The 25,661-nt window shown below is 39.9% G+C and overlaps 1 protein-coding gene across 6 annotated transcripts in view; it reads left to right on the top strand.

The window, feature by feature from the left end:
• The window catches only part of LOC147320310 (glutamate receptor 1-like), a 109,363-nt gene extending 88,025 nt beyond the window's left edge, over positions 1 to 21,338 (top strand). For 2 of the 6 annotated variants that reach the window (XM_086308148.1, XM_086308150.1), the window contains exons 16-18: positions 5,171 to 5,285; positions 12,129 to 12,263; positions 17,823 to 21,338. In XM_086308148.1, the coding sequence (XP_086164274.1) occupies positions 5,171 to 5,285; positions 12,129 to 12,263; positions 17,823 to 18,035 (463 nt within the window). In that variant the 3' untranslated portion in view covers positions 18,036 to 21,338. Of the gene's footprint in view, positions 1 to 5,170; positions 7,176 to 11,082; positions 12,264 to 17,822 lie in introns of those variants that run through there. The other 4 variants (XM_086308149.1, XR_015131242.1, XM_086308152.1 and 1 more) reach the window with 4 other exon arrangements.
• Positions 21,339 to 25,661: the final 4,323 nt, after the last annotated feature.

Raw genomic sequence — 25,661 nt, 5'->3', positions numbered from 1 at the left:
TGTGTGTCTGTGTGTCTGTCTGTCTCTTAATCTGTCTTTTTGTCTGTCTTGTCTCTCTCTTTTTGTTTGTCTTTGTCAGTATCTGTGTTTGTCTGCCTGATGCTGCCCTGTCGGCCTTTTTGCTGTCTGTTGTCATTTGTTATGCCCGTCCTACTGCCTACCTGCCCGTCTTTGCTTCTACATTCACCAGAATCCTGACATCTAAAGTAACATCCTAATGAATCTCATTCTGTGTCTGTCGATCAGTCTTTGAGCTTTGCTGCTGTCAGGTAAAACGCTGCTTTAAGATAAACACTTCGATGAACCTCATTCATGTTTATTTATCAGATATGGCAGTTTGCTGACGATCACTGAAGTAAATAAGGATTATTCTGGAACTGAAGTCTCATATTGAACTATGAACAGTTTAAAGTTTTGCATTTGGTTTGGATTGTCTCTCCCTTACAAACCAGTATTCTTACACTTAAAAGTTTTCCATGACGTCCACTAGAAAGCAAGATCCTTGCATGATGTAAGTCGTATTATTCCTGTAAGACTGTAGAGTTCCCATGCTTGAAAAATAGGCCTGTGTATAAGAGTAGAAAAGTGCTATTAAAGAATTACTCCATTTACTCTTTAGCATCATGCAGGGAGTCACATACATTCTAGTCTCTGACGTTTGTCACCCCCACTAGCATCCGTCCTGCTAAAGGGTGGAATTCCTGTGTATCAAGGGCATTGCTCCCATTACAGTGTGTGAGGCGTATCACTCCTGTTGCAGACCAGTATTTCTGAGCATGAAGAGCCATACTCACATCAGACATGGCTGCTCCTAGAGCTGGCCTTCCTCACTTTCATTACAGACTGTCAGGAGTGTCACTTCCACTGCAAAGCATGATGTAAGGTGTAGCAATCAGGGAGGACATCATCACTCCTGTCAGAGAGTGGTCTTTGTAGGCTTGAGGTTTGTCAGTCCTGCAGATAAGCATAATTCCTGTAGATGAAGAGCATCACATCTATTAGAAATTAGGGCTGTGGTGATTCTTCTGTTCTGGGCAATGGGATTCCCATCCATAAGGAGCATCACTGCCTAATTTTGTGATAGAAATCAAAATATTCCCTCCCCCAGTGATCTGGGTCCCAGATGTGAGGTTTTATCACTCCTGTATTACAGTGAGATTACTGTTGCTAGAGAGCAGAGTCCCAGATGTGTTTTGTGTAATTCCCATAGGAGAGCTGGGTCCCCAGGCACAAGGAGTATCACTGAAAGAGACCCAAGTGACGTGTGCTGTTTGAACTGCAAGATGGTGTCACTACTGTAGGACAGCAGGGCTACAGCTGTGAGGCTGATTGGAGTAAAGAATACATAAATACATAAATAGGAAAACAAGCAATACTCTTGAACAAATGAGCCCAACCTGACATGTAAAATTTTAATGAATTTTTTCCCATATAAATGTTACATTTGATAACAGATGAGTTGCTGGTTTAGAGCCATTTAAGGTGAATTGAAAAACATGGCTTTTGTCCACAGAAGAGGAAAACAAAACAGAAATTGAGCTGAAAAATATAACCTGAGGTGGAGTTGGTGAGTTTTAATTATACCTGACAGCAGCATAAAGTCACGTTCTTCCTTTTTCTTTGTTTCATACATGAATGAACTCAGTCCATGTTTTTATCAGATGTTCAGTGAAAGAACATCTTGTTCTCATTCTCTCTGCTTCATGTCAGCAATTTACGGCCAACCCAGAGTCAGAGAAAGGCAGACGAACTAGAAGAACAAAGACTGCACCATGTGGAATGTGATATTTTTTTCCCTTTGAGTTTTGAATCTATTTAATCCCTGAAAATAATCTGTGTGTATGATCCGACTCAATCAATCGATGGATCAATAAATCACTTTGAAATGCAGCTTGCATAGAGAAGGTGGTATGTATTTACCTCTGCTCCCTGCTGTAGATGCAGGAAGCACCAAATCAACATTTTTTTTAAAAAAATATAAAGGGTTGAGTTTTTGTCATCAGTTGCTTAGCAACACAGTTGTGTTAAACCCATTGAATGCTGAGCATATTGTATAATCAACTTTACACATCAAAAAGATGAGCTCTTGAGTTCTCTGTGAGCAGTCTCTCTCTCTCTCTCTGGGTTGACCGGCTCTTAGTACGAACAGATGACAATAAAAAAATCATCAGTCGACTTCATTCAATCTGCTTTCTGCTCATCATCCTTCTGCTGTTTCCCAGCCACTGTTTCTGAGCCTTAACCATGACTGTGTTTCTGCAAGATTTGTTCCAAATGACATTCTCACAGTTTTCACAGAATCTGGTTGATAGGATTCAAACAAATGGTAGTTTTTTGTGCCAAAATGGTGATTTTCTACAATAAAGTGCCACGGGGATGATGGGTTTTTGTAGGCTGACTTGGAAGTGAGCGTCACCCTGATTCCTTTGCTAAAAAGCAAAACAGATTTTGATTTTTGAGTTAGACTATTAAATAAGCTCTGTGGGAAATAAAAGTTTTGGATACTTACACATTTTGGTGGGCATAATGAGGTCCATAGGCTTCAAAGACTTAAAGTAAAACCTTCAAAATTTATGAAATGAATATTTACTTATGTACTTGATGTTATAGAACAAAACATAAAAATCTCTGAAGTTCATATCAACCACAGTCCCATTTAAAAATCCTGCTGACTGCGACAAGGGAATTGGAAGTGCACAAATACTAACTCATTTCTGGATTGTAGGACTGGCTTCTTTGATATCCCAACTGAGATAATCCTGAACAATTAGGAATACCACCAATCTGACCAAACATAGCTGTGTGTAGACATGAAATGTAATTTAGCAGGAATCTTCTCAGTGTGAACTCAAGCATCACTTCTGTGAACAGTTACGCTGGGTTCAGACTTTTTGATTTTGTTCTGACCACATCAGAATAAAAGATAAACTTTGTTCTGGCCACTGGGAATGATGAGACCATACCAAATAGAGAGGTTAAAACCTCGAAAAAATACATACATTTTCCTGAAAACATTTGAGGGGAGGAGTAAATATGTATTCATTTAGATAGTCCACAGCTAGTTTTCAGCTTTGCACAGCTAGCTCCACAAGTCATTAATTAGCAGAATGGGTAGCTCCTGTGGACACACACCATTACTCAAGACATACAGCTATCAGCACTTCCTTCCATTACGCACGCCTTGAAAGTAAGGTAGCATTCATGATCCGGAAACAATGTTTAGTCTGTTTCAGTCATGAAAAGCAACGATTTTTCAAAATAAAAAACGAGTATTCTCTAGTCTGAACCCAGCGTAAGTGATTCTCCTGATATGTCAAATTTGTAAAATTACTATTTTCAGCATCTGATTCACAAACATTTTTAATCTGAATTTAATCGGAGTTTTTTCACACTGAATTTATACAGATCTTTTTTTAAATTAAATTATGCACTTTAGAACAAAACTCTTCTGCTGCTTTCACACTCATCACATCATCTGTTATTGACATTTCAAACTGAATTACTGCTGCTCATTGATCATTTTATTGATTTACCATGTACCGTTCAACATCATCTGCTGCCTTCTGCCACACTATAGTTTTGATCATTTATGGTATGTAAAGGGGAACAACAAGGACATGTACAATGTCACAAAATTTATATTTAAAAGACATTTACCCTTTAATTTGAACTGATTTACACCTGAATACTTGACTGGTGTTCCGCCTTTATTTATCAGGTATTGACTAGAAGTAAATGCAAGTGGCGCTTTGCTGCACAGTAGTAAAATGGAATCATTTTCTGTTTTTTCGACCCAGACAATATTAAAGTGCAGTTTACCTTTCCTTTGGTTTTGAGAAACTTGTCATTCTGCTACAACTAATGGCTGAGTTTAACACAATCCACTGAAGCAATTGTTGAATGAGTGAATCAAGCCAGCCATTTACAAGTCAGAGCCAAGAATGAGCTATAGACAATGCAAATTAAACCGAGAAGCTGATGCCATATTGGCATCGGCGTGGTGCCATTGTTTCATAAAATAATGAATGCAGTGATTAGCCTTGTTTTGGAGGATTGGGATCCAACCAGTGAGACCATTGTCAACATATGCTACCACTGAAAAGATGCTCACAAACAGGAATTTTTACCAGTTTTACTTATAATTAGAGACAGAAATTAAAGTGTTTGTCAAACATTTACTATTGATTGTTATTTACTTTAAAAGTCTAAATGATTCTTGTATTATAGACACCGCACTGATATTCCATTCAGTATTGCATACTTATTTATGACATTTAATTCAATTCAGTTTTATTTATACAGCACCAAATCACAACTACAGTGCCCTCAAGGCGCTTTGTAATAATAATAATAATAATAATAATGGATTGCATTTATATAGCGCTTTTCAAGGAACCCAAAGCACTTTTACAATTCCACTATTCATTCACTCTCACATTCACACACTGGTGGAGGCAGCTACAGTTGTAGCCACAGCTGCCCTTTATATTGTAAGATGGACCCTACAATAATACATACAGAGAAAAACCTAACAATCATATGACCCCCTATGAGCGAGCACTTTGGCGACAGTGGGAAGGAAAAACTCCCTTTTAACAGGAAGAAACCTCCAGCAGAACCAGGCTCAGGGAGGGGCGGGGCCATCTACTGTGACCGGTTGTGGTGAGAGAAGGAAAACAGGATAAAAACATGCTGTGGAAGAGAGACAGAGGTTATTAACTAATTACATTTAAATGGGCATCACACCTTTAATTGAGTTTGACAACGGTGTTTCTCCATTTAAAGACCACAGTGTTCGGAGATTCAAAAGAGACTGCATGAGTCCTGTAAAGTAGACAGACAGACAGTCACTAGTGTGCATTACCTGAAGATTTTCCCAGTTCAGAAAATTTGATTTAAAAAAAATGATGGCATTTTTCTCTAACTGTAAGTATTTGGTCTACTTGCATTGTAATGTTCACAATGCAGGAGGAAGATGCAGGAAAACAGCATGTTACAAGGTCTGGGCTGAATAGCAGTGAATCTGTTGTTTTTATGTACCATTCATTAATAATATCATGCCTGTCATAGGTACACATGTGTATTAATGTTGCTATCTTCACTGTGGCAGTCGTCTGTTCATTAACACCAGGTTCCCTTTTATCCCTTATTGTTACTATCATCCCCGTAGAAACCCTGTTAACTTGGCAGTGTTAAAACTGAACGAGCAGGGCCTGTTGGACAAATTGAAAAACAGATGGTGGTATGACAAGGGAGAGTGCGGCACCGGGGGAGGGGACTCCAAGGTCAGATCACCGTAACCCCAACGGGTAACGACAGGCAATGGCACACCAGGGTAACCGGCAATAACCCAGAATTCGCTACCTAACTAAAACACTCCGGATGGCACCAATGAAATGCTACAGGAACCTTCTATTTGGTGTCTTTCTCAGAAAATTATTACAGATAAGTAGGAGGTGATAGAGCCATCAAAACTGTGACCTTCTTTGTCAAAGACATTTTTGAATTCTTACTTTCTGATCGATGGGGTATTTTACAAAAGAAAATCTTTCATTACTAAAAGACTAACATCCACCTTACTTTCAGTACTTTTTAGTACTTTTAGTCGTGTAGAAGGAAGATGGTGATTTTCTCCAGGTTTACACAGTGACAGAAAGGTTTTCGACCCTGGACTTGAACAAAAGAAGTGACTTGGGCAACCAGAGACTGGACCAGTGACCAGCCTTGAGAAACAATGAACCCAGCCACTTTATAGGTGAATGGGGCTTTAGAACCCTTTGGGAAACTCAGGTTGTCTACCTGCATTTATACCAGAGGAACCAGCAAAACTTGATTTACATATTTAAAGTCTAGGAGTTGATTGCTTAAATACTGTAGTCTTTCATAGTACTATAGGACATTTATCTGTAAATTTATTTACAAAAGTAAAAGATTGGTGAAATACGTCCCAACCGTCTGTCTTAGGTGTTTCAAGTCTAATATGGATAAGAACAATATTTCAGAGATAGGTAGGTGGACTGTTTTACCTATATAAATATACAGCCTGACACTAAAACCAACTTTTGTGGTTCTACCTCTGGTTGCTGTGACATGTCATATGGGCAGAAGGTTGTCTGTGGCGTCAGGCAGTATATAATTAGAGTACTCAAAAGTTGCAAGGTGCGACTTCCCCAGATTCAACATGTTTATATGCCTGGTTTAGATGCTGGATTGAGTTGGGATCTAGACTTGCCTAGACAATGTCTGTCTGGGTTTCTTAAGGCTTTCTAGAGTTGTTTTTGTAGTGTGGCAGTACAGGTTGTCGGGCTGATGAAAGCAGAGGAAAGCCATTCTAGGACCCGGGGTTTCCTGGAACAACACTGAATTGTAAGACAATAAATGCCTTTTAGTGACCAAAGGTTCAAAGGTTGTGGCTGATTGGTTCAGCATACAAATCTAGTCTGTTCATGGAGTTGAAGAAAATAAATCCTGGCTAACTAGCAATGAATTGATAAGTACTAAACCTACTTAATAAAATACCCCTTCAGTCAGTTTTGTCAGTTCAATTTTATTCCAGAAAAAGTTAGCTGTTCAGCCTTCCTTGCCTAGAGACTACAGTTTATAGTATGCAGTCTGTTTTTTTAGACAGCTTATGACGCATTCTTGCTCAGAAAACCCAAAGTTCCCGGAGTGTTTTCAGCCCTTGCCGGTTACCCAAAGTGATATAGTAATACACATCTCGCACGTAGGGAGTCAGGCTAAACCAAGCTAGATGGAGTATTAATGCATATCACTTTGATGCTGACATTTTCCAGAGTTTTCCGTGTGATTGTGCCTGTTTTTGTTTGTTTGTTTGTTTTTCTTTCTGCTGTTTTTGAGGTGTTTTCTGTAGTGTTCCACAGCTACTGTACTGCTAAAGTCACTTTTGCTAAAAACGTTGCTGCCACCACCACTGCTACTGCTGTAGCTATCGCAGCCCTGTTGCTGTGCAGCTGAACAATAACATAAGATAACATGGAGGTGCATAATGTTATTTATGTTATTTCCAATTCCCCTCCCTTCCTCTTATGGTTCTTTGAAGAATCCCAGTAAACCTAGCAGTACTGAAGCTCAATGAACAAGCCGTCTTAGACAAGTTGAAAAACAAGTGGTGGTATGACAAGGGGGAGTGTGGACACAAGGACTCCGGCAGAAAGGTCAGTTCTTGAGGCCTGGTCCCAAGGTCATGTGTTGGTTAACCCCCTACACCACCCCACCCAATCCCCTCCCCCTTCCCTTATTAGTTTCTGAAACTCCAGCAGCTACACTGTAAAAACAAAAAGTTGAGCTAATTCATATTTTTGATCCTTTATTCCACATTTTTATTGACTGGTATGCTTTAAGCTAAAAGTTACCTGGAAGAAAGTGTTTTTATAAGTGAAGGCACCGCTAATAGTCTGCAGCTAAATAGAAAGCAAATGTTTGTTTATTGTCCTGCATTAAAATGTATTTTTTAGTTTTAAAGTCAGTTTAAATTCAAAATATGAATCCTGTAAAAATTCTGTTTACATTTAGGGAGATAAACAGATATCAGTAAGACAAAACCAATAACAGAGCATGTTACTACTTTCTGGGGACCAACACTGTCCCTTGGCCTTGAGCAGTAATATAGCATGACCTTTACACTTTATACATACTACATCACAGTGACTGAATTCGTTTAGGTAACCTGGGGTGAGGATCCTGCATGAGGAAGAAAATACATTTTTAAAATGAAAGTTCTTAAACATCTCTTAACCTGTAGATAACTTCTTCAAAACTCAAATAGATACCAGCAGATGAATGTGAACAATCAGCAGCAAGCTTTCTCGTGCCTGATTGTACTTGTTTGTGGTTATAATAATGCAGGTAAAACATCTTTGTGAAGAGCAAAAAAGAAAAGCACCTGTCAAAACGAACTCTTAAAACCTTTGCTAGCATTTGACAATAATTTAACCTTTTAAGTCTCGTTTACATTGGTACCGACTTGGATCAACTCGCCACGACTCGACTCAGATCGACTGGTTTTCCATTACGATCCAGTAATACTTGATGTGTGTGGTTGTCACCATAGCAATGCATCCACGTGTCCCATTATGTAATTAATGTGCGACATGAGCGCTACAACAAAGGTGTATGTTAAGGCAAAAATATACCTGCTGTGCTGTGCCTCTTCGTCAGACTCGGGGACCACAGGGTTGTTTCTTGTAGCCGTTTCATTCGTTGCCAGCTCTTATAAATGGGGGCTTTGATTTTCCTGAACAAGACACTCTCATAAGTCACTGAGTGACACTACTGACCAGCCAATTGGTGGAATACAGTCTAACAAAGTCACATTTTAGTACCTCCTTGGATCCCTTGGAACCCTGGCCAAGCAGGGTTCCAAGGGATCCTGGTACCAGGTACTCTCACTATGACCTAATGGAAAACCCTGAAAACCATGGCGAACTGTGATGACTCGATCCGAGTAGGTCCTAATGGAAAGGTTACTGTATTAGATCTTCCAATAAAACTACACTTGTAAACAATGACCAGTGGACACAACAGGAAACGTGTTTTCAGTAGAATAAATGTTTTAGTGAGATTTAAGGTGCTCATTGGGTATATTTTGTTACCCCTTCACAAAGACTGTTTGTCTCAAGTCCTTAAAGTAAGGCCTCAGTAATACAGGCCAAGGGACCTGCCCTGGAAAACCTTGTTTGACAGCGAAAAATATGTATTTTCCAATGATTTGGCAAGTAGTGCTGTAGTTTGCTAACTGTTCCTGGGTGAAATCATTCACAAAGATGGTGCTGCCAACAAAAGTTGTGCCAACACATTTCAAAAGGCACATATTTCACACTGAACAGAAACAGCTTCTGTTTGTTTCCCAACAAATTCATACAATCTATGTGTGATTACAGCAACCTGCAAGTGGCTAAAGCATTTGCAACAAAGTTTTTGGCGCATCACTGTAGACCTATTTGAAACCAAACCAGTGACTGCCAGCAACTACTCACCAACTGGTTGAGGAATAATGGTATGTCCTGTGACTGAAGCCTCAGAAGGTTAAACATGAACGGTCTCTTCTCACCTATAAGTATGAAAGCAGGTCGCAAAGTGACAAACTTTTCATTCAAGGTCATAAAGTCATTTTTTAATTGATTATTTTTTTTGGTTTATTGAGGATTTTTGTTTTTGCTTTTACAGTGTATCACTGCTACTCAGTTGACCATTCTGAAGAACTGAAAGATAAACATATTAAAACATGAAAACATTTTAATATCCTGATGGCATGTGTAAACCCCACAACTCCAATTTGTACTCCTGACTTAAACTGAGAGGCCGCTGAAATGTGCTGAGTATTTTTTATGAACTTCTTTCCTACCAAACGTGATTCAAGCTCGAAGACAAATTTATGCAAATTGGGAGGCAAACGAGCGGGGCTTCAGCCATTTCTGACAAAGCAGACATTTTTTGGAGATAAGGGGTTTTCATGAGTCCAGATCAGTGGAAATCCATCAGATTTCTTCAGAGGCTTTTCTCTGCTCAGCCTTCCTTCTGTTCTCCAGAATATTTGGTGGTCAGCACAGTTCAATGGAAGCAGCCGCAGACAGACAGACGAGTGACTCTGCTGAAAAATGTGACCTTTTACATCACTTTTAATCGCACATCCAACTGCCTTTGGGTGCCACTTTTACATGTGTATTTTTAGTCTCTGCTCGTGGCTGTACAGTGTCACAGAGTTTTGAAAAAGACACTTTGTCTGCTAAAAAAGAAAGAAGAAGCCGTCAAACAGACATAATCAGGCCCGGAAGATAAGCTCCAGATTAAAGCAGGTTTGCGTTCCCTTCACACAGGTCAGATGTAAAATGTCAGATTTTTATAAATGCAGATATATTTGCCTGTTTCTTCCTCTCTCGCTCTTTGAGTCTCTCTCTCTCTCTCTCTCTCTCTCTCTCTCTCTGTTTATGGCTGCTGACCAACTTTGATTAAATTGAAGCAAATGACCACAGCTTTGCCCCCACCCATCCTCCCTCCTCCCCTTTCCTTCCCACACACAAATGCTGATGTTTTTGTCTCCAATCTGTCATGTACCTCCTGCTTCTTCTGAACTCGCTGAGTAACAGACCGTGACTAACAAATGGTGGAAAAACGTTCATCAATCTGTTGAGAAAAGACACTTTTAATGTCAGACTGAAAGTGCAGCACTGAGAGTCATGCCGATGATTGGTGTATTTCCACCTTCCCTTTGGATTAGTTTAGTGTAGAGAGAACTTTCCATAACAAAAATATACAGAGATGATAAGATGTGTCCACTAATTGAGATTCATTTACTAAAATTGATCTTTGTCATCTCTTTATTGAAGCCATTCATATCAGAGGCTGTATTCAGAAGGCTTTCGCATTATGTAAAAAAACCCAAAATGCCCTCAAGTTTTCAAAATGTTTAATGTGACATGATTAATTCTGGAGTTTATCTACATTTTGTTTACACGTTGTCAGTAATGGCAGTGATCATGCTTCACAGCTCACTGAGCTCAGCTGCTGAGTTTTTTCAGTAACATATTATACTACTATACTTTAACACCACTACATAGGACAACTGATTATGTACAAGTCTCACGGACAAAGAAAAGTCCCTATAAAGGCTGTTGATCTTATTGATGCAGTCTGTAAAACACTTGTAAATACAAGGGTGATGGCAGGGACAACTTTAAAAATGACCCGTGACTGTTTATTCCCAGAAACAATTCTTAAAAGAAAATTTAACCTACCTGGTATCTAATCAGTGTATTTGGTTAAAAGATCTCTGTTAACAAGCTGATTTCTACTATCATTCACATGATCTCTTAGCTAACTGGTTAACAACTATAAAGCATCAATGAACTATACTATTGCATCAGATGTTACACACAAATTCAGATGACTTTGTTTTTAAGAAGTCTGACTTTTTTAGTGTCTTTTGGTGGGATTTCCCAGAAGCTGATTGGTTGAGGTTAACATGACAGTGTGGAGAGGAAATCCCACTGATAGGCTCACACCACTTCCTACTGTTGAAGGGAGGCCCCGCCCACTATTTCCTCCTTTCTTTTTTTCTAACAGGCTGCATGCTATTGGATGAAAAAGCTAAGTCACACCCACCAAAAACCAAGCGATGCATGTGAGGAAAGAACGTGCAAAATTCAAGAGCTCGCCAACTGAGTCTGTTTTTTAAAAGATTGTGATATAAAGCTATTTTTCATAAATGACACATTTCTATGACCGTGAAGACCAGCACAGATATAATGAACCTCTGAATTGAAGTATAAGACCTTTTTGTTAAGAATTTCAAGATAATTTTTTTTCCTCATTTTGTTTGCATTTTCGTGCATGAAGCTGCATGTGACCGATCAATAGATGTGGAGGTTCAAAGGCTATGATTGAGGCAACGGAGGGTCATTCTTTTCATGAGGAGATGAACATTAGCAGGGTCTTTGCCCTGTTCAGTAGGGTCAGATACATTTGGACTTTTAAATACATTTATATATCAGATAATATTGGGCTAAAGACTAGATGGTTGAATTGGACTCTTGGAGTGACAAACTCTCATTTTAATTAGTTTTAATGTTTGTTATTTGTTAACATTTGTTAGCATTTATTAACTATTTTAACTGTTTCCTTATTGTGATTAGCTGGGAAAAAGTGATGATTTTTTTACAAAGAGGAGTTTGTTCATATCTCAAAATAGACTCTGATGTACAAAAACATCAAAGCACAATTAAAACTTACTTTCCTGGCAGGTGTAACCGATTAGGTTTTATGTTTTGAATGGAAACTACAAACTTATCAGTTAGGCAGTAAATTTCAAATTTCAAATTTGAGTGGATGTCGCCCAAAAGTAATTTCATATTAAATTCCATAATTCAGGGGATCTCAGACATTCTCTGAGGGGATTTATATTTCCATTTGTCAGAATATCACAGCCTTTGAACGCTGCATAATGGTCTTCCTAGTTAGAAACTTGTATTTAGCTTTGGGATTTTAGACCATTTTAAACTTTCTAAAAATAATTTTGTCCTTTTGCTTACAGTTGGATTCAAACCATAGTGATGTCATGCCTCTGTGCACCATGATTTGGTGTCTCTAACCTCACTTCTCTGTGCTGATAGGACAAAACTAGCGCGCTCAGTCTGAGCAATGTAGCTGGAGTTTTCTACATCCTGATTGGTGGGCTGGGCCTGGCCATGCTGGTGGCTCTGGTCGAGTTCTGCTACAAGTCTCGGATTGAGTCAAGAAGGATGAAGGTGAGATCAGAGAAATGGTAAAATTGTAAAAACAAGTCTGCGATTTTTGCTTTTAAACGCTGAGCCTGAAATGTTTTAGCTGGATATTTCACATATCTGATGTTGCAGTAATTTTTTTAGCTTCTTTTGATCCAAATGAAGCACAAATGTCTATTACATAGCTGTCAGAAGTTGGGCTGTCCTGGCCAGCGTGAACATACAATATATTGCCAAAAGTATCAATCTGCAGTGCTCGTCTGCCTTCACTCACATATGAACTTTAGTGACATCCCACTTTTATTCATATGCTTAAAACTTTGCAGCTATAGAAGGCTTTCCAGAAAGTTTAGGAGTGTCTTTATGGAAATTTCTGATCATTCTCTAGTAGCACATTTGCCAGGTCAGGCACGGATGTTGGATGAGAAGGTCTGGCTCACAGTCTCTGCTCTAATTCAGTCCAAAGGTGTTCTGTCAGGTTGAGGTCAGGACTCTGTGCAGGCCAGTCAAGATTAACCACACCAAACTCTCTCGTCCATGTCTTTACAGACCTCGTTTCTTGCACTTGTGCACTGATTTGTTAACAGTTACAGAGGTAGATGATCTGGAGGAGAGGTTGTTCTCCTCCAGATCATTTCTGAGCTTCAGCTTGAAATTTCTCTGTTGAATACAATCTGGTGGTTTAAACAGCTGCTGGTGATGTGATCTAAATGAGTAGCATGGTACATGAAACAAGTGTGATTAGCACTTGGGAGCAAACACATGTTGGAATTTTGCAGCCAGGATGGTGATGTGTACTCATTTACTTGTTTGTGTGCATCAGTCAGGACTCTCGCAGGAGCATTTTGGAAGAGCCCGAGTCCACATAAAAATGCAGTAATTCATTCTGAGCATGATGAAAGCACGGATAACCTTCTCAAGGTTGTTTTTTGAAACAAAGCTGGCTCTGGCAACAGATTTGATTTGCAAATTTAAGTTAGGAAGAATAAAAAAATAACATAAAAGTTCTCACAGAAGCAACACCAACAACCAGAGATAGAGAGGAATATTAGTGAATGAAGGTGATGGAGACAGATGGGTAATATATGCTGAAGAACATACGTAAGGGCGAACTGAGTAGGTATATCTGAATATTATCAGTGCGCGGCTCATGTGTCTATATGGATCCGAGGGACAGAAAAAAGAATAGAACTCCAGTCAGGCCACCACAAATCAAAGGTGGTACTTAACAGGAAGAAAAGAGTATTTTAGCCATATATTTAGGGGAGTGCAACAGATTCAGGTTTGCTTTAGTCAAGTTTAGTTTCCACTGTTTCAGTTTGGTGTAGTACTTACTGGTTTCTGTGGTAGTTCAGTTTTCTGTCTATAGGCTTAATTATGATGGCTTCAGAATTTCTGAATAGATTTAAAAGATTTTAGAACTTTCAGTCATGAAAACATCCCAGTCTCAAATTTACAGACATTTCCTGTTTATTTTGTACTAGTTTTTTTTTGTAGTAGTAGTACAGCATCTCTGTAGGTGATATATAACCTTCGTTCCAGCTAAGTGGGTGTTTTAAGCCTGGTCAAATAGATAAACATAATTTTAGTGCATGTTTCTTTTACACCAGAGAACTCAAAGTTCGTTCATTCATGGGTGCAGTTTTATTTTTAATCATGTGCATGAGCTGCTGCCCTTTTCTGCATGGAGCCACAGGGCAGGAGCAAAAACACTTCTGCCATTTCAAAGTACATCAACTGAACTCTGCTCATCTGCCACTCGGGTCTCGAGCTCCTCTTTATCGCCGGCGTCCGTATGTGATGAAACTGCGGTCGCCTCATTACTGACTGTGCTGGTTAATACTGAGACTTTGATGGGCTGCTCAGAAGGAACAAACAAGTCATTAGAGTCGTTTTTCCACAGCAGAGGCACCAGTGTGTCAGGTCTCCTCTCCGCTGGACTTTGCATTCACTTCACATTTCTGTCTGAGCACAAAGGGAGGACTTAAAAAACTCTGCAGTGGTGACACAACATGTGGCCAAGATTTCATCAGTAAGAGCAGATGGGGGCACATACGGAGCAGGGCTACACAACGGTTACCTGCTGCAGAGGAATGTGAAGGAGCACGACAGCACACACGGGACTGATAATCAATAAAGGAATATCCATGATGCATTCTCTTCTGATACATTGTTGAAACTAGGCTGTTAATATTGCATCATAGTCTCCCATAACAGAGAAGCAAGGGTTTTTAACTGCACTAAACGTTTGGATTGTGAAGCTGTTCTGGTCTTTGCAGCTGTAGCTTTTCTTTTTATTTAAGGTTGGTTGCATGTGTCTTTGTGCTCCAACATAACTTCGGTGCCAAGTTGCGATTAGATTGACCATCGTCTAAGGCACCAGCACTTTCTTACCCCAGCCCATAATATAATGGCTTTTTCTTAGATGCGAGACGTTCTTTGTCATTGTGGCATTAGCTGATACTGAGAGATAATGGTCCCATATTAGAGGTCTAGATAGTCTGTGTCCTATTTTCCTTTAGTTTTCACTTGTTGGTTATTTCTAAGAACTCAAACTTCTTGGTCAGGTTTATGTGCTCAAAAGTAACTGGTTAAGTTTAAACACTAAAACGTTCGGGATTAGGTTTAGAAGCTGAAAAGAACTTTGTTAGACTGAAGCACTAACAAGTACTTGATGGACTTGAGGAAGAGCTTGTGGTTTGGGTTTAAGAAGCATCCTGCACTTGGGGGTATACGTGACAAAGATCAGGACTAGTTAGGTCTAGTCAAAGGACCCAAATGGTTTATTTATTTATATTTCATATAATAATGGTTAAATTTAGGTGCTGTGAAGTAGTCCTAGTTTTCAGGTTTCTGAAAACTGCAGTTAGGTTTACGAGAAGATTGTGGCTTGGGCTACACAGCTCACAACAATAACCCATACACTCACTAATGATGGGATTTGAGGACAGACCCCTCGCGCTGATCTCATAACCTACTGTGTCAAGGCACAGAAACTAAAGGACACCCTGTGCTCAACAGAGACACGACAGCGACAAAACTGCATTAAGTAATACCCGAGGGATGAGAACGCGCTAGAAGCAGAGATACTGATCGTGTTAAACCCATACATGACAAATATCTGCCATGTGTTGGGATGTTCATTCAAGAAAAGAAATGCATTACACGTTACTTGTCATTTGTGTCCTGGACAAAGTAAGTTGTTGCATTACTTTTGCATTAAGTGGCGTGAGATGCTTTGTGGCTTAATTGCATATGATCAGTATAAACCTTATGCTCCATGCTCACATTCTGACACAACTTCCTGTCCTAATGAGGCTGCAGATCATTAAAGTTCTTTGTTCTTCATTAGTAACATCTGTGCAAACCTTGATACTAATTTGTCACATAGAAGTGGACATCAGGATTAATCTTCCTGGGACAGATGATTCTTCCTGGAGTTTGCATGCTCTCTGTGTTGCTGCAAGAGTTTTCTCAAGATTTTCGAGCTTCCTGCTACAGTCCAAAGACATGCATGTCCAGTCAAGTTTGTACATTCACTTTATGACAGTTAAGATATCATAACAACAACAACTGTGTATTAGGTTAGAAAAGTTCATGGTCTCCAAAAAAGGAATCCTTCCCACCTATATTCCAACCTGTTTGCATTCATCTGTTTGAAACTTTCCACCTGTTTAACACCAGCTTTAAGTTTTTCCACCTATTACTCAGTGGCTTTATTACTTCTCTTCACATTGAGACTTATTTTGAATCAAGTCTCTACATGAAAATGCCCCTGTAAGTTCTATAATGTCTTTTACTTATCATCAGATTCTTACTTTTTGTACTTAAAAACTGGCCAAATCGACAAGTGATGCTTAAAATTCAGTTTTAGCTTCAACAGGGCCGTCATTGGGGCCACAGTGTTGGAAGGAGACATTTTCATATTCAGGACACAAAAATCTCTTGCCTGCTTCACGATGGTTTAACAGGTGGCTATTATTATCTGCAGGCAACAGCAGTGATGGTCTGACTCTGCAGGGACAGATGCTGTTTTGTTGTTGACATCATATGTAGAGCTGCTATCATAATAAAACCTTCTATCAAAACGAAAAAGATGGGCAGGAGATGCAGAGACATGAGGGGAGATGCCCATGGTGCTCGGTGTCGGGCGTTCAGACGTAAGTACGCTCGCTCCAAGGCGTTGTAGGCGCTGAAGCTGCTTCAGTAAGTGAATAAATCCAGGATTTATTTGTACCAATCTGCCTGACGACTGTCGGCACTCTGCAGCAAACAGAGAGGGAGCGTGGGAGCCTCAGAGGCCCGATGCAGGATATTAACTTTGGATCCACATCATTAGTTTTACTGAGAGGTGAGGCTGAGGGAAAGAGCTTCATTCTGCTACTGAAAAACAACTTCTACTCTGATCACTTTTGGTGATGACTCTTTTACACACACACACACACACACACACACACACACACACACACACACACACACACACACACGGTCTACTGCGGTACACACTCATTCAAGCATCATTTATCCAAAAACTGGATGTGCAGCTGTGAAACAATTCATGGAGGCAATTAGGAGCCTTCAACCAGATCACTGTAGTTTATGCCAAAAGTCTTACTTCTCAGAGTCATAACTCTGTGAACAATATTAACATATATAAAGTGCGTCATTATTTCTGACTTCAGCCGACTGAATGTCTATGAATCAAACTAGAAATCTGAGGAATAAAGAAACTAAAGAACCTCAGTGGAAAAACCATCTAGTGTAATAGGAGGTAATACTTCCTCCATCCATCCTCTTCCGCTAGGCAATGTTTACTGTTGTTAATTTGTTAAAACATCATTTTAAAAACACCCCCCCCCCCCCACACACACACACACACACACACACACACACACACACACACACACACACACATTTATTATTGATACCTCATGAACTTCCTCAGCATCCACCAGGTTTCCACTCTGTGTTGGTGGATGTGAAAGCCAAAAACAACAAGAATATCCCTCCATTAATCAAATGAATCAAGGTAAGTGATTAGTAGAATACATTTCTATGCTGATATTTGGTGATTGTTATTGTTCATGCTGGGAGCATGAACATCACATCTTTTTGATTTGTGCAGAAAGAACATCTTTCACATAGAGCGAAGAGTCTGGAAAGTACACTGGCAAAAAGTAAAATTTTCAACATATGAAATATAAAAACTGAATAAATAAAAGAAACAACATGGACTCGAAGAATTTGTCGATAAGATCCAAATAGACTTTTTGCTATCTGGTTATGGATGGAAATAAAAATATCTACATTATGGATATCCAAGGTAAATTCACGTGAAATGTGGCTGATTAATTCTGGCCTTAAAAAGGTAATATTAATTCTGTTAACTGGAAACTGAGGTCAAGAGAAAAACTCACTGTTGAAACTATTAGAAGGATTTTCATCTGCTAAATGAAAGAGTTTTGAGATATTTTTCCTCTTTGCCAAACAATTTAACTATTTAAACTGAATTTAATAAAGATTTGTCTTTGTGTGAGTCTGTGTGCTTAAATAACTTTTGTCTCATCTCTCCCTGTCTTGCAGGAGCTTATTGATGCCGCAATGATGAGCACCAGCCTTGGCGGGATAGCGGTGGCAGGAGGAGGAGCGGTTGCTGGTGGGTTAGGAGTTGGACCGTCAGGACTTGGAGGGGAGAATGGCCGCGTGGTGGCCCACGATTTCCCAAAAGCCGGAGCTCAGGGTTTACCCTGCATGAGCAAAGCAGCCGGCCTGGGACTCTCCTCCACAGGCATGTGATCCTAGCCAAGACTCATTATTGGACAAGACGCTTCTATCCATCTACCTGTTTGTCAGTCTGTTGGTGAGGAGAGAAATAGAAGGTACAAAGTAAAGAGAAAAAGGGAAGCATAAAAGAAGAATAAGGATGAAATGTCGGGTGGCAAGGGAAGTGAAAAAAGGGGAGGAAGAACTATAAAAATGGATGAATGGGAAAAGTGTTGAATTCAGAAGAGAAAAGAAAAAGATTAAGAGGGATTTGGCAGGCAGAAGGAGAAGTGTTCATGTTCACCGTGAATGACTGAATACTGTAGAACTCTGAACAGAGAGCACCTGAACAAAACACCTGAGAGAAATCAAGACAAGCAGCGGGGCTTAACAAACTCTAACTAAATGAACTGGAATTACTTTTTCTATGAGCACTGTCTTAAACTGAAGCAGCAGAGGGGGTTGACCAGCGTTTTGGTTGGGGGGGATAACTTTTTTAAACCTCTTCTTGACCTTCACTCCAGTCCCCTCCTCTTCCTTTGTGCTTCGTCACATTCACACAGAACACCATGTCCAGATCAGAGAGGGCTCAGAAGTTTGAGCATGAAGACCTTTTTCAGGAACGTGCTGAAGAGCAGGAGCACGGTGGTTAGCACTGTTGCCGCACAGCAAGAAGGTCCTGAGTTCAATTCCACCATCAGGCCGGGGTCTTTCTGTGTGGAGTTTGCATGTTCTCCCCGTGTTTGCGTGGGTTCCCTCCGGGTACTCCGGCTTCCTCCCGCCGTCCAAAGACATGCAGTTAGTGGGGATAGGTTAATTGGATAATCCAAATTGCCCATAGGTGTGAATGTGAGCGCGAATGGTTGTCTGTCCCTGTGTGTTAGCCCTGCGACAGACTGGTGACCTCTCCAGGGTGTACCCCGCCTCTCGCCATATGACAGCTGGGATAGGCCCCAGTGCCCCCCGCGACCCTGAAAAGGACAAGCGGAAGCGGATGGATGTGCGGAAGAACAGCTGACAGCGCTCTGATCTGTGATCTGCCCCAAGAGTTATATTCATATTAATGCAGTTTAGGAATACAGACTGATGTGTCATATGCTTTGAAATTGTGAGCGTGTTTATGTGGAGATATGTTTACTGGTTATGTTTAAGTGTCCTGCTATTGACACCTACATTTCAAAAATTCAGAGCGTCTTCAATATGAAGCAGGCTTAATCAGTCAGCAAATTATTTCAAGCTTATTAAAGAGTGTTTTTTTCTGCTATGAAGGTGACACAAACAAACCTCATCATACATAACTGCTACCAGTGAAAGAAGTCCTGATTTCTAGTTGCAGCAGCACTAATGGTGCGCCGCAATGTCACAGGAATTTACTTGCATTCGTTTAGGGTTCCAGAAAATGTATAAAGACGTCACAAACTCTGGCTAGTGGACAGTAGGCAGTAGAAATAAGCTTTTTATGAAGGGTAGCTGGCCTCAACCTTAGCGACAAGGTGAGGAGCTCCACATCGAAAGGAGGCAGTTGAGTTTTTTCAAGCACCTGACTAGGATGCAAGGATGACAAGTTTCTAATCCGTTCTGTTTGCTGCCTAAAAATGTCCACAAACAATCATTGCCCTGAACTTCCAAAGCAATTTCCAAACTCCCTTACTGTCAAAAACCCCACCTGCAGCAAATTGGTCAACGGTGGAATTGATGACGATCAGTTATTGAAATGTCAGATATCACCAGCTTGAACAATATGCAGAAGCCAGGATGCTCGTATTATCATAGTTTCCATATCATTAATAGCAGGACGCTACATAGCCATGTAAGCACACTCACTGAAAATGTGTTTTGTGGTAAATTTACACTGAACCTTTCTTGATGTGACACACATAAAATTTTTAAGTGAGTGTTTTTTTTCCAATATTTTACCTTTGGTTTAAAAGATTTTCCCCCCTTTCGAGTCTTTTAATATACTCAAATATAAATTTACCCTCTTAACATCCAGCAAGTCACCAGTAATCCATTTTGAGTTCGAGTCTACCCCTTTATACAGAATTTTCACCTGTGTGTCATATCCAAATGGAACTAATATAACAGAGGAACTGAAAGGCCAACATGCTTTTAACACAGTTAATTTGAAAGGTAACAACTATCCACATTTAGAATGTGGCTAAAGTGCAGCCATAATTCCAAGGGCTTCACTGGTGACCTGGAGGATGTCAAGGGGTTAAATCAGGTGCCAGTAATATGTGCTACAGGAAAAAACAACATCTAAGATCCAAAAATATGATGCCATAAGTCAAGATATGACCTAGAATTGTCTCAGACAGTAACTCCAGTATGCAAACTGTAACATGTGTCCCAAACCAGCAGACACCATGAACCATCTGATCAGCTATGGAAGATCTTTTTTTAAGGTCAACCAGAATTACCATTTTCTGGATAAAACGTTCTGTTATAGATAGAAGCCATCGAAAGAATAGATGTAGCTCATTTTTTACAGGTTAGGAATGCAGTAAAATACTTTTCTGTGAGTATTAGAGTCACCATTTTGATTTCACTCACACACAGCAGAGAGTTTGTAGCAGTAGCCTCCTGACAGCACCACCTTCAGCCAACACAACCAGCTGCTTCTCCTGTACACATGGAAGTTTCTGCTGGGCTTTAGCTACACTCCTACGTCTGGTGTAGTCAATCATGTGGAAACAGGCACCATCAAAGGGACCAATCAGAACAAAATTTCTAACTAGTGGAAATGAACAACATCACCTGTATCCACTGGACTATTGGACACACAAACCAAAAGTCATTCAGCTCTCGAAATTAAATACAAGAGAAACAAGACTGTGACCAGCATGCTGTGAGTTATAATACTGGATCTTACAGTTACTTTAAGTATCCACTAAACTCTCCCATAAATGTCAATAATCTCATATACTCATATAATTTCAGGACTTGATGTTGATCGGTGTTAGGGTCATGTGAAAGGTGTTCAGTGTGTTCTGTGTTATAAAGAAGCTGAGTTTTCCTTCAGTTTGCTCAACATTTCTCTCTGATCAGGAATCCTGAGAAAGAGGACAACTCGGTTTGATTTGGAGGTTGTTTCCTCACATTACTCCTGGATTTCCTCCCCAGTGTTTTCTGGACTACGCGAGCAATCAAGCAGCACCGCAGCAAAATGTTTTATACTCTGAAACTGAAAAATCAGGTGTTCACAGTTGTATATGAATGATACTGTGCCGAGCTTCGCCTGTTTGTCTGCATAATCTTTTTCATTATTTTGGAATTTATAATCTTTTGATTTTTGTCACTAATACTATTTAATAAAAACTTACATTATAAGCTTGACTGTTGAAGTTTTCCTTTTTTTTCCCGCTTTTGAGTTGAAATGATAACAGATCCAAGTCTCTGCAGGACTAATTTGCCTGCTTGTTCTGGCACTTTACACTTTTTCATTTAGGGCTTGGCAAATCAATTAAATCCATGGGTTCACGCTTGATTAGAGATTTTTACTGAATGTCAAAGTGCTTGCTTAAAACTACATTGCATGATTTTCAACAGCTTGTTCATCATCAAGTCGTTTCAATTTTCTAAGATTCTTTAATGACTTTGATTTGAAAACCACCCTTGACACCTCCATGGTATTAAGTGTGGAATGCCCACTCTGATTTGAGGAGTTGTTCCCTGTAGTGGGGGAGTTTGAGTATCTCAGTTTGGTTTTCATGATGGATTGATGCATCATCTGCAGTGACGTAGATGTTATACCTGTATGTGGTGAAGAGAGGGCTTGAAGGTGAAGCTATTGATTTACTGGTCAATCTATATTCCTGCCCTCACCTGTGGCTATGAGCTGTGGGTGGTGACTGAAAAACTAAGACTGAGGAGACAAACAGCAGAAATGAGCTTTCTCCAAAGAGTTTTTGAGCTCAGCCTTACAGACAAGTTCAAGAACTTGGTCAATTAGCACTGAATGTTGGTTTTTAAAAGTGAGAGAGGCAGATCAGAGCATCTTTGTTTAGATGGTTGACTGAGTCAATTGTGGGAGAAGCTGAGTGGTTAATACTGTGGGTTCACAGTGGCTTGCATTGAGTGTGACGAGTTTGTATGTTCTTTAGGTGCTTGGGCAGGTTTTCTCTCAGACCTTTGGTTTTTCCCACCCTGTTGACATGTCCTGTGTAATATGTGAACACATCATCTCCTTTCTTTTTAAAAAGGATCTTTGGTTGTATCCTTTGTTGAAGGAGGTAATAAAGGAAGGGCTGAAGCATCCTTTCTTTCTATTTACACAATTCAACTAGCTCTTATTATCATTAGCATCATTCAGCCAACATAAACTGTAATATTCTCATGTATGTATATATATATGGTTAATGTATTTTATTGAGCGTGTCTGTGTTTGGTTTTCTGCTGAAACTGTGTTGTTTGGTGATGGTGCTAAAATTAAGACCTGACTTACACCCAGCAGAGTTTTGCCGCTAAAGAAAAAAACGATTTTTTGCGGCTTGAGTGGGGACTATTTTCCTCATCTATCATGTTATAGAACATTATGAAATGATTTGTTGATACTCTGAAGCCACAGGGCAATGCCAGAAGGGAGGTTAAATCAGATCGAGAGTCCTATTTCCCGCTCGACATGAGGCTCTTTGAAACTCTTAATCTTGTGTCTTTTTATAGTATGTATTCTTTCTATAGGCGGGTATGTGTCTGTTAGATGAAGGAATGTGATATCAAGCCTCTCTTCACTTTAATTATCTCCCATTATCTGGCATGACCAATTGGTAGAAATGACAGTTGTATGCGTTCTGCAGAAATATCCACAAGCAGCTGTAATGTTGTAATGTGGTAACTGAGCCGCTGTAAAGACATCAGGCTAAAAAACATTTTGTGATGAAATTAGACAGCAGGAGATACTCTGATGACCAACACTCCAAAATCCACTGTAGAGCTGGCTGACAGCAGAGGCAGATCAGAGGAATGTCACTCTGATAATGTGACCAGAGAGGCTCAATAAGGCGTCACTTCAGCAGACATTTCTGAGGAAAATCACCCTGCAGGAAGCACGACTCACCAGCACAATCAATACTAAATGTGAGACACGGAAAGCTTGTTTTCAAAGATTTGACAGCAACTCGGGAAACGAGAACAGCAGGCCCTCTGCTCGATGCACGAGGCATCTGAACAATCCATTTTACAAACATACCAGACTCATTATAAGCTACCTGAAGCCGATGTCTATCAAAGGGAACATTGTATGCTTTTATTTCCTGTCTCATAAAAAGTCTTGCAGTGGTGGATTTTCATATTAGACATGGCCAAAGTTTCTAATAATGAGGTCAGTATATGTACAAGTAACCCTTGTAAGCTAAAGACATCAGACAACAGAATTTTTTTTCTCTCACCCTTTTGTGATGTAGAAAAAAGGGATTTCCAATATGGTATTCTCATGCATAGAAGCCCCACCCACCTGCCATTCAAATCTTAAGATGATCAGTTACTGAAATAACAGATATCACTGGCTCAGACAATATGCAGGAACCAGGATGTTCGTGCTACCATAGCTTCCACACCAGGAATATCGGAATACTACATATCCACATAGGCATAAACTTGAAAATGAACTCAAAGTAAAACCTAAAACTATGATAAAGTAAATCAATACAAGACAAATATCCCAAAAACTATTATGGTGGCAGAAGTGATAAGAAATCATTTCATACAGTAGAGTTTTACACTGTGTTTTTCTCACAAACCTTAAACCTTATCAATGAAGGGATATGATTGTGTGTAGGTTCTTCAAAGCATTACGTTATCAGAAACTCAAATCTAAACATAATTATTGCAGCCTGTAAATACCTGACAGAAACTAATCAAAGAACATCGTCTTGAAACAAACAGGACAACTAATTTATCTAAGCTAAGATCGATCAACACAACATCTGGCAGATCAAACTTCAAAGCCATAAAATGAACTGATTTTATTCCAAGAAGTCACCTTTCTAAATGCTGCTTTGACAATAATATTCCCATCTGCACAAAGAAAAGGTCCGATGGCAGACGTTCGCCTTCAGACACTCACTCGGAATGAATCTCACATTTGCACACTATAAAAGATGACAGAAGATGTGGAAAACAGAAGGTGTTTAATTGCTGAAATGTTTCTTGAGTTTATAGGAGAAAACGAGGCTGCAGGAGAATTTCTTTGTGGAGTTTTTAAAGTTGGAGGCAAACCTCAGGCTGCTTAAAATTAAGTGGTTCATACAAGAAACTTCAGTAAATGGAGTGCGTTTATCTTTTCCTCTGGTTCTCTTGGTGTCCTGCAGAGTCAGTCCCCTTTGGTTCTTTCACCTTTTCTTCTCTCTGGATTATTTTTTTATTTCTTTGCTCTATCGATCGTCTCTTGGTGCAGTGTCTTAATTTCCTCTTCTCTCTGTAAGTGTAACTTTTCTTTGCCTTTCCTGTACAAACACCCACTACTATCTCTAACCTCTGTTTTTCTATCCCATTGTTCTTCCTATGATTTTATCTCTTGTCCTTGTTTTCTCTCCATTAGCTCTTTTCTGATCTCTGAGGACTTCTCAATGAATGGTTTGTTGTCCTGAGGGGTACATCATATCACGTAACACCTCATTACTCTCCCTGCAAGGGAGGATGAGACAGAAGGAGCCGACAATTAGCCCCAGAAAGACCCATGATTAGGAGTTTGTGGCCCATTACCTTTCACTGTGCACCCTTGTGGAAACTTCTGGAAGACCTGCGAGGCGGAGGAGGACTGGTTCCCTGAGGGGCTGCTGGCAAAACTGCACATCCTTCACTGGAGACAAATAAACGAGTTTGAAATAAAACAACACAAGTGCAAATGAGCTGAAGAAGAAGAAAAGGAGTCCTCTGAATGAAAATGCAACAAAAGCTGTTTATATTTGCTGTGTTTTAACCCCTTTTTACACAGAATGACGGAACTACAATACTCTAGCAATACTATCAAGTGTATGTAGGGTACAGTCTGAAACAAAAATAACTTTTCCAATGGCTAGCAAACTCTTGTGATACCAAAATCCCTTTAGAAGTAAATCTCATTACATACAGAGTTATTTTGAACCACCATCTACATTAGTTGTGGTGGTCACTGGAGCAAAACACTGTAACTATATATAATTTTAAACCATCAAATCTGATTTTTAAAAAATGGTGAAAATTTTTGCTGATTACTGTCACCTTTGCTAAAATTCTCCAAAGATTTAGATTCAGGATTCTTTTAGAGCCGAATCCCATTCTGATGAAGGATAGCATTAATGACAGCCCGGAGCTGGCCCAAGTGCACTGGCTCAAAATAAACCAAAATTTACTTAACCTATACATGGTCCACAGATAAATGGCCTGCATTTGTATAGTGCTTGATTCAGTCCCTAAGGACCCCAAAGCGCTTTACACTACATTCAGTCATTTACCCATAGGCAATGGCAAGCTATTGTAGCCACAGCCACCCTGGGGCGCACTGACAGAGGCGAGGCTGCCGGACACTGGCGCCACCAGTAGGCAAAACATGGGCTTAGTATCTTGCCCAAAAATATTCGGCATGGGATCAAACCACCGACCTTCTGATTAGTGGCTGACCTGCTCTGCCACCTGAGCTACAGCCACCCTTAGGTGAATTCCCAGTTCTCAAACCAAACT

The sequence above is a fragment of the Aulonocara sp. 'chitande type north' Nkhata Bay genome, linkage group LG10 (assembly GCF_057382095.1).
Source record: "Aulonocara sp. 'chitande type north' Nkhata Bay isolate Kocher_YH1m ecotype deep benthic linkage group LG10, A_spYH_male_GT1.1, whole genome shotgun sequence".
NCBI classification, from domain to species: domain Eukaryota; kingdom Metazoa; phylum Chordata; class Actinopteri; order Cichliformes; family Cichlidae; genus Aulonocara; species Aulonocara sp. 'chitande type north' Nkhata Bay.
This window is presented reverse-complemented; position numbering and strand designations above follow the sequence as displayed.